This window comes from Peromyscus eremicus, chromosome 9, assembly GCF_949786415.1.
Source record: "Peromyscus eremicus chromosome 9, PerEre_H2_v1, whole genome shotgun sequence".
Taxonomy (NCBI): domain Eukaryota; kingdom Metazoa; phylum Chordata; class Mammalia; order Rodentia; family Cricetidae; genus Peromyscus; species Peromyscus eremicus.
In genome coordinates this window covers 76,793,351-76,802,334 of record NC_081425.1, presented here as the reverse complement: position 1 = coordinate 76,802,334, position 8,984 = coordinate 76,793,351, and the positions used below count along the sequence as shown (strand labels likewise).

The window sequence follows — 8,984 nt, the reverse complement described above, 5'->3', positions numbered from 1 at the left end:
GTGATATAACATCTGAATGGACATAGTTTGCCCCACATCACTCATTTGTTCTGGGGTCCACTAAGTACACCTCTGAAGCCACAGTTCAGACTTTCGGTGAATTTTCAATCCAGACCAAACATGGTGCTAGCGCCTCATTTCAGGATGGTCAGTAAATTCCAAAGTGTGAAGTGGGGCTCTGGGAAAGGTCTATGGTAAAGGACCTCTAATAATCTGTCCTCTTGTGCCCTTTGCCCGCCTCTCTCATGCTCCGATGGATGTTGTAATTTAATCTGGCTGTGTCACCTTTCCTAAGGGCATGCGCATTGTCACAGGAGGCTCCAATCAAGGAATTTGGCTTTTGTGTAGCTCTAGCCACAGCCATACTACATACTCTCCCATGACTGTGACGCATTAGTCCTTCCATATCTGAGTCTGCCCTCTCACTAGTCATTCATGTTTCCTCACACTCAAGTGCAGGAATGGACCATCACTCTTCCTGGGAGGGTTTGCTCTTGTGTCCCAGGGCTCACCTGGAGAGTCCCAGTTCTTATCATCCAGCCTGACATGTCACTAGTTGATCACACTTTTGCTAACATCATGAGGGCTGGATTGTATTCTGCTGATGATTTGGGGTAATTTTTCTCATTAACTAAGGGACATTTCTTTGTTCTGACAGGACACCCTCAATCTCCCTCCACACCCACATACTGTAACAGCCTTGTGGGTCCTCCACAATGTGCTTGTTCTCATCAGGAGACTGATCTTTCCACCCTACCATCCTGACCTAATTCCCTAGCAACCTTTATTTCTCATGTTATTGATTAGAGATCTCAAGAAGGGATGAGCCATTTCCTGGAATGTGTTTGGAACAGAATCTTCAACTTCTCATACATGAAGTAGTGAAAACACTCTAATAAAGCAGAGATCTCTGGCTCTGTAAGGAGGAGGTGCTGAATGTATTCCCTTGTGTTTCTGGGAAGGCTCCTGGGAAGGGTAACATGGCTTCTGGTGAATTGCAGAAGAGCTAGTTACTAGGTAAGTGAGGGCTGTCGGTGGTGGCCCTAATCGTCCCTTCTCTGGAGATTCTGTTCTATCCTGAAGAGCCTTTGGTGTTCTCTATGATGTCACCAATATTGTGGTAACACCAGTGCCTGTGGGTTATTTGTTCAGTGCCCACAGACATGTTGGCAAGACTGAGCAGGCTGCTTGGGAGAAAGAATGGAGAACACGGACAGACCAGAGAAGGAAGCTGGCCTTCAGTCTCAGTGTAAAACCTGGAGAAATAAATGGTTCTGGGGAGGGCACAGTGAATCCTGAGCTAGGGATGGGAGGTTCCTGGAGAAGGTGAACTCGTCTTTTGGTGGTGGAGCTCAGCAGCTGGGAGCTTCTGGGAAGCAATGGGCCTATCCTGCTTCTCTGGCTTTCTTAAGAATGGACCCAGAGTCAAGAGTTTCTGAAGGTTAGTTTAGGAGAGCCATGAATTGTCCAGGCTGCAGCTGCTTTTCTGGGAACTCCGTCATTTCAGTCTTAGAGGCAAAGAGGGGCAGGAGGCACAGATTGACTACTGAGCCGTCTCTCTCTGGTAGAGTGTTGCTGCACTTCATCCCAGTGGATTCCTACAGTTTCCATGGGAATATGATGCCAATAGGGAAGGAGGGAACCTCCCCTGGCCACGCAGCAGATCTTCACATGCTTTAATCCTGGACACATGTGATCAGGCCTTGGTGCTGCTAACTTCTAGGGACAACAGGACTTAGCTGCATCACATCAGATATGACCTGACACTGTTCTCCAATTCTACTTGGCTGGGCTAGCTTATGCCTTCCAGGACCAGGGGACTACATTAGGGAGGGAGGCACAAGATTATCCACAGTGGCTGAGAACAGAGACAGAGCTCAGGGGCCCCAGTTTGAGGATAGCTGCCCTGCTGTTCAGAAGCTTCACTGGGTCCCTAGCATTTTCTCTTCCTCAGGCTTCCTCTTGGGACTCAGCTTGGACTCTCTTGGTCCTATGCTATTCAAGAATACAAGTTCATTTGTCTTTATCTATCTGCAGGGACTACTGGGGAGGCACCATCCCAACTCTCCACCTTCATTGAGCAGGAACAGGAGATGAAAAAAATAGAGAAACTCACCATCCAGCTACAAAACATGACATGTGAGAGAAATGAGCTTCGTAGAATCCTGGCCAATTACACCAACAAGGATTTGAACAACAGGTAGTCACTATGCCCAGTTCTCTGCTGGCCGTCTTGGCACTACAGTATCAAGCCCAGGTTTCCTGAGGAACAGGAGGCTGAAACTCCAGGGTGTCCTGGTGCTTAAACTAATTTTCCTGAGTGCAGTTGAGATGCAAAACTTGAAACCTGTGTAGGAGTGAGATGGGGACACAGGCTGTTCTGCTTCTTCCAAATGAAAAGCAGAGCCTGTGGCCTGAATCAGTCTGGGAATAGGGACAGCAGTGTGTGAGCTCTCAACATGCATTTCAGATGTTGCTTGTGGGAGATGCTAAGTGCTGTGAGTTTGTGGTCAGTCTTTGTTCTTGACCAGCAGATGATTGTGTGCTGAAAGCTCCTGGCAGCAGCTGGGTGCCCTGGTCCATTCATCCATCTCAGTGTGTGGCTGGAAGGCCTGGAGCTCATCACTCCTCCTCTCTGGTCTTGTTCCTTATACTCTGAGACAATGCCACCTCCCCACATTTCTTGGGCATCCTGATTTCATGTGGTGTGTGTGTGTGTGTGTGTGTGTGTGTGTGTGTGTGTGTGTGTCTGTCTGTCTGTCTGTCTGTCTGTCTGTCTGTCTGTGTGCTCCTGGGAGTCTAGGGTCTATGGCATGGCCTGAGGATTTTACATTCTCACAGTTGCCAGATGATGGCACTGCTGAGGCCAGGGAGTCCCATTTGAGCAGCACACCTTGAACCACTGTGCTCACCTCTGCAGAACATTAGAATCCCCTGTGGAGTTTATATAGCCATCCTGAAGTTGGGACTCCTGCCTGTAAATACTCATTATGTGCTCTGGTCCTCTGTGCAGCAATAGGCACACAAGAATGAGAATCCCTGTTGTGAAGACAGGAGAAATGTCATAGGTTTGTGCTGGGCCCAGGTATGTGGCACAGACTCCTGGGAACTTCTTAGAGAGCTAATCTACAGTTCCAAGCTCACTGAGAGTGCTCACGTAGCTCTGGAGCACTCCTGTCTCTTCTGGCCTGGGGACAGGATAGGATGTTTAATAAACACCAGGAGGTCCCAGTGTTTAAGTGCCAGGCTGTGGCATCCACTGGGCTGGAATAGTCCATGGCACAGCCTCATTTATGTGACCCTAGTGGCCTGTGTTCATGGGATTCTTTTCTCCTGGGGTCATGCCCTACCACAGGCTAAAATTTGAGCTTGAGATGCTGAAAAAGGAACATCAGCAGGTGATGTCGGATGTGCTGAAATTGCCCATGGAGATCAGTGATGCCTTGGACAGGTGCAAGCAGCTGATTGAGGAGAATGAATGCTACAGGTTTGTACCTGATTTATCTTGGGAGGCACTGATCCTGCCCTCTTTGTCCTTGATCCAAAGTGAGGGCTCTGGTTCTAGCCTGTGTGCTTCTAAGCAGGCAGCCTGCCTTGTGGCCCTTGAATTTGTGCCTCTTGGACTCAGTTTTGTTAAGTGTGAAAAGACACTGAGATCCTCCCAGCTATGTCCTGCTAGCGTCAGGAGCCCCTAGATAGAAAAATGGTTTGCACCCTAAAGGGTGTGTCGGGAAGCCCAAGGCCTCCAGAGCTCTGGCAGGGGCTTCACAGATCTGGTTTCCCTGGGAAACCAGAATTTATTCCTTTTGAGACTTCTGCCCCCCGTCAGAGAGTGTTTGCCCTCTACCTGCTGATGCTTTCCCAAGACCATGAACAGTTAAGCACAGGTGGGGGCTACACATCCTGTTTTCAGAGGCATAGTATTGCTTTTGGCCAGGGTTTTCAGAAGTACTTTGAATCTTTCTGGAATTCAGTTATTCTCTGAATTTGGCCTGCCCCTGAGTGATGCTGGCTTGGCTACTGAGAGCTCCATTCTTGGGCTATTTAGGAGCCTGGGACTTTTCAGGGCTGGTGGTACTTGGAGGTAGGAATGGCAAATAGAATCTGGATGGCGCTTACCATTTTTGGATGGTGGTTCAGTTACCTCCACAGTCTGGTTCTACAATATTTGAAGCAGCTGAAAAAAAATGTATATGTGTTGGGACTCGAGAACATACAGCTGTGGGAGGAGCAGATTGAACTGCAAGAGTCCTGTGAGGAGATGAAGAAGCTCTTGAAGGAGGCCCATGAGAAGATCTGTGACTCCTGTGCTGAGCAGCAGCAGGTAGGCTGAGGCAGTGGGGCAGGCTGCCTAACTATCCAACCATAAACATAGAGATGCCTATGTAGCCATCCACCCACCCATCCAGACTCCCACCTACATACCATCCAAGTGTTCATTTCTGTAATCATTCACAACTCTCTCTGGTGAGTTAGCCTCTTGCAAGAAACTAGATGATTGGCAAGCAAACCCTCCTGCTCTGCTAGAAGCTGCAGTACATTGAGAGAGATGGGTCATTCATATATCACACACCCACATATCACTATGGTCGGAGGGCTGCTATGCAGGGAGTTACTTAGGGAACAGCACAGGGTTTTCATTGATGAGGTCAGTGTCCTGTGGCACATTTGCTTTGCAGGGGTCAACTGAGATCATGGGTAGAAAGCAGCTTGCAAGGACTAGAGCCCAGGGCCAATGCCTAAGTGAGTAGTTCTCATCGTTAACTTTTGGGGTGGCATGTGGTCTTCTCCTTTCTTCTTGCATCCCAGTGTGTTCTCTTCCCTTAGCTTAACTCTTGGTTCTTACTGTCAGAAGCCTGAGTATCAGCTTGTCAGCCCTGTTTTCTGTTGGTGGTGCTGGACAGTTCTCCCATCCTGGAGCTTCCAGTCTGGAGCTGACTGGATGACCATAGATGGGGGAGGCCTTTGACAGTCTGAGAGTTGGGGTGGCCAATTTGAGGCTTCAAGAGATCATTTTTTCCAATTACCTCAACATAGCTTGACTAAGCTGTGTGCTCTCCCCTAGGCATTTTTAATCTCCAAGGGATGGATAGCTGTGTTGTGGGTCTCAGTTGAAACATCTGATATGCATAGTCTAAATTCAACTGTTCATTCAGCATGATGTCCTCCTCACTTTTTCTGATCATGATTTATGCGGCATTGCATGATGTATGCATGCATGTGTAGATGTGTACATTGGTGGGTGGGTTTGCAGGCCAGATAATGACATCTGGTGTTGTCCTCAGTCACTCTTTCCCTTATTCCCTTGAGCACAGGTCTCTCACTGAACCTGAAATTTTCTGTTTTGGTGAATTTGGCTGGCCAGCACTCTTTGGATCTAGTGCGCTCTCTAAGGTAGATCTTTTGCCTTGTCTTCTCTCTTCTAACTGTTTTAAGTTTCAATAGCTCAGGAAGAGGAAGGATGTAGTAGCTCTCTCCTCATTTTACATATTTATTGTTTTGGAATTCATGTGTTTTGTAACAAATAACAAAAATTAAACACAGCTGTTTAAAAAATGAAAGTAGACTTTTTTCCTTTCACTGCACAGAGGTAACACCACAGGAAATGTCTTGTCTCATTGGCTTCACAACACAGAGTCCCACAGTGTATCTCTTTGCTGACATTGTATTGCTGACTATATCATGTGCATGGTTGTGTCTCAGAACAGATTCCCTCTCATAGTTGTGCAGAGTGCTGTGTTCCTGAAAAGCACTGCAGGTGATGTTACTGGCCTCCTTCTGACTGACATTGGGGCTGAATTCATATCATATGCACTGTAATCTGTTGACAGCCTCCTGGGTGTTGACCATGGGTCACTTTCTTTCGCTTGAGCTATCAAGGTCTTCTGTGGAGGATCCAGGGTAGGTTTAGTGAAGAGACTGTGATGGATCAACTTGGAACCTGTGGGATCAGTCTCAGGATGGATAAAGCTCATGGAAGGAAAAATAAGTGCAGGCCAGGGTGGCAGAGCCTGGCTGAGTCTAAAAGCATGGTAAACAGCAGGGAGGACCCACTCCCTCACCCTGCAGCAGACAGAAAAGGTTCTGAAAGGCAGCAGTCTTTTCCCTGGCCATTCTGGTTCAGAAGTGTGTGTGTGTGTGTGTGTGTGTGTGTGTGTGTGTGTGTGTGTGTGTGTGTGTGTTATATTGCATTTCTGTTCATCTGTGGGTGTAGACCTCTATGTGTGTTTGTGTGTGTCTCTGTGTGTCTGTTGCCTTTTGTTTGCACAGTGGTGTTCCTTTGGGTATATGTGCCCATGTGTGGCTGAGTGTGGTTGTATGTGCCCATGTTTCCTGTATTTGTAGGGGTAAGTGTTTGTATGGGTGTCTGTGAGTATGGGTGCTTAAATGTGCAAGTATGTGGTTGTGTGCATCGATGTGTTCACTTGTGTGTGTGTATTTCTGCATATTTGTATGTTCACTTTAATGAAACATATTTAATGATGATGGAATCCAACTTTTAATTAAATATATAGGTTGGTTTAATCTAGCAGCTTTCATAATCAAATGTGTCTTAGCAGCTATTGTTTATTAGCTATCAGAAAAATCTAAAGACAACACAATAACATACAGAATCCAGACTCTTTGTGTATTTCACATCTTTACATGGCTTTTTTCTTTTATATTATACTTTACTCCCTTTTTAAGGACTTTATTATTTTAAAACTATATATTTCTTTTTATTAAGATTTTTTAATTCATTTTACATACCAATTTCAGATCCCTCTCTTCCCTCTTTCCACCCCTCCAGCATTCCCCGCCAACCCACCCCCAATTCTCTCCTACAAGAAGGTAAAGCCTCCCCTGGGGATTCAGCAGAGCCTGGTACACTCAGTAGAGGCAGGTCCAAACCTCTCCCTGCCTCAAGGCTGTGCAAGGTGTCCTACCATAGGTAGTGGGCTGCAAAAAGCCAGCTCATGCACCAGGGATGGATCCTGAGCCTACTGCCAGTGGGCCCCTTAAGCAGATCAAGCTACACAACTGTCTGGCCTTTGCAGAGGGCCTAGTGATGGAGTCCAACTTTAATGAGAAAGTACTGTGCAAGCTCACTTTGCTTCCATCAAATATTGTATGCTGCTGCCCATCTTTCTACAGGGCAAACATTGTTGTATTACCCGAAACAGATTGCTGTGTAATTTTTGGGAGAAGAGAAAGCAAATGCCATGGTCAGGAAACTGCTGGGTACTGGCTGAGGGTCCGGTTGCTTTGGTACCTCACAGGTGTTATTGGAAGTGGTCTGGGTGCCTTTCACACCATGGGTGGCCATGATTGCCTGCAGGTTGTCACCTTCTACTAGAAGCTTGAACTTCTTCCTGCTCTGCTCATCAATATGCATCACAGCTCTGGACACCTGTGGGATGCCCTGTACCACTACCTACATTCAACACAAAATACTCAAGATGCTGCAACCTCGAGGTCCCTACTGAGAGTCTCAGAAACAGGGCTGAAGAATGGGCTGGTAACCTATTCTTGGTCCTATTATCACCAGCAGTGTGTGTACTCCAGGAGTGCTTAGGTACTGCTTGGGGTTAGGGGAAAGATGGTTCAGAGGACTGTGCCCCAACCTATAATCAGCTTGAAGAGAGAGCAGAAAGAAGACTGACAGATAGACTTGCAGTCTTAGAACTAAGAATAAAAGCCAGCTGAGGGCTCAGTGGATAAAGGAGCCTGCCACCAAGCCTGACAACACGAGTTTGGTCCTTGGGACCCACAGGTAGGGAAAAGGAGCCAACTCCCACAAGCATACCACCCACTCCCACACCCCCAAATCAATGAATAAGAACCAGACCAACCCCTTAGGCATATGGTCATAAAGTACTTGGTGCCATCCTTGGTCTCTGTAGTAACCTGGTCCCCATCCCTACTCTTGGCTGTCTATCCATGAGAGGACTCTTGGCCTCACCTTGGGTAGATCCTCTTTCAGAAACTGCAGCACATAATACGTGGAGCTCTTGCTGTTTTCCCTGGGTGTGACACACACCATGGCCTCACCATGAACAGCCACATCACCAGGCTTCACTCGGAGCTTGGATGTGCAGATGGAGTACCGCACTGTCTCAGCGTTCACCTGCAAAGTGCCAGGGGACATTACCAACAGACATCTGTGTCAACGGCTTTCATCCTTGATGTTATAATGGCTTTTTTTTTAATTTTCAAGGACAGGGTTTCTTGTCTAGAACTCACTGCATAGACCAAGGTGTCCTCTAACTCAGAGATCTGCCTGCCTCATGATGGCTCTTGAAGAAGTCTTGGTAGTCATGTTCGTGCCTCCTCTATCAAAATTTACTTTTGATCCATTTGTGTGTGTGTGTGTGTGTGTGTGTGTTTGTCTGTGAAAAAGTATGTCATCTGTGTGTACACATGAGGACAGGAAGAGGGGTCAGATCCCCTAGAGCTGGAGTTACAGGAGGTTGTGAGCTACTCTATGTGGGTGCTGGAACAGAACTTTCGCCCTCTGGAGGAGCAGTAAGTACTCTTAACTGCTCAGCCAACTCTAAGACCCCATAACATTTTGATATACTATGTATTTATGTTCAATATCTGTGTTAATTCACAAATAGCAGATTCTTTTCACTCCAAGAATGAACATTTCCTCACTGAAAATTCATGTCCAACCTCTGTCAACAAACAGAGCCTAAGAAGAAAGTTCTAGACTGTCTGGAGAATGGAGGCCAGGAGGACTGTAAAGGTTGCTGTTTGTGTGCTACACGCTCAGATGTAACTAGATTCTTCATTTTTCCATTTTTTCCAGTTCCTAGATAAAATCCAAGACCTTGTACATGCTAAGCAATTATTCTACTAACAAGATACATCAATGCCTATAAATCAAATGTATTACCAGAGTCAAAAGGCTCACAGCAAGAGAGACTTGACTGTCATGTGGGAACCATAGGACTGTGGCACTTGGGAGTGGCTTTCAGATTTTTTTTTAAGGCTAATAGAGG

At 46.7% G+C, this 8,984-nt stretch overlaps 1 protein-coding gene across 3 annotated transcripts; it reads left to right on the top strand.

Moving 5' to 3' along the window:
• Positions 1-232: 232 nt before the first annotated feature.
• LOC131920102 (disks large homolog 5-like) lies at positions 233-5,407 on the top strand. Of its 3 annotated transcripts, none has more exons than XM_059274513.1 (5): positions 233-1,017; positions 2,038-2,200; positions 3,356-3,487; positions 4,141-4,324; positions 5,316-5,406. In XM_059274513.1, the coding sequence occupies exons 2-5, from the start codon at positions 2,094-2,096 to the stop codon at positions 5,325-5,327; spliced, it is 435 nt and encodes a 144-aa protein (XP_059130496.1). In that variant the 5' UTR covers positions 233-1,017; positions 2,038-2,093; the 3' UTR covers positions 5,328-5,406. The 3 variants fall into 3 exon arrangements, with proteins under 3 accessions (XP_059130496.1, XP_059130494.1, XP_059130495.1); XM_059274511.1 differs by lacking the exon at positions 233-1,017 and adding an exon at positions 1,103-1,249; XM_059274512.1 differs by lacking the exon at positions 233-1,017 and adding an exon at positions 1,341-1,441 and having other exon boundaries at positions 5,316-5,407.
• The last annotated feature ends 3,577 nt before the right edge of the window (positions 5,408-8,984 follow it).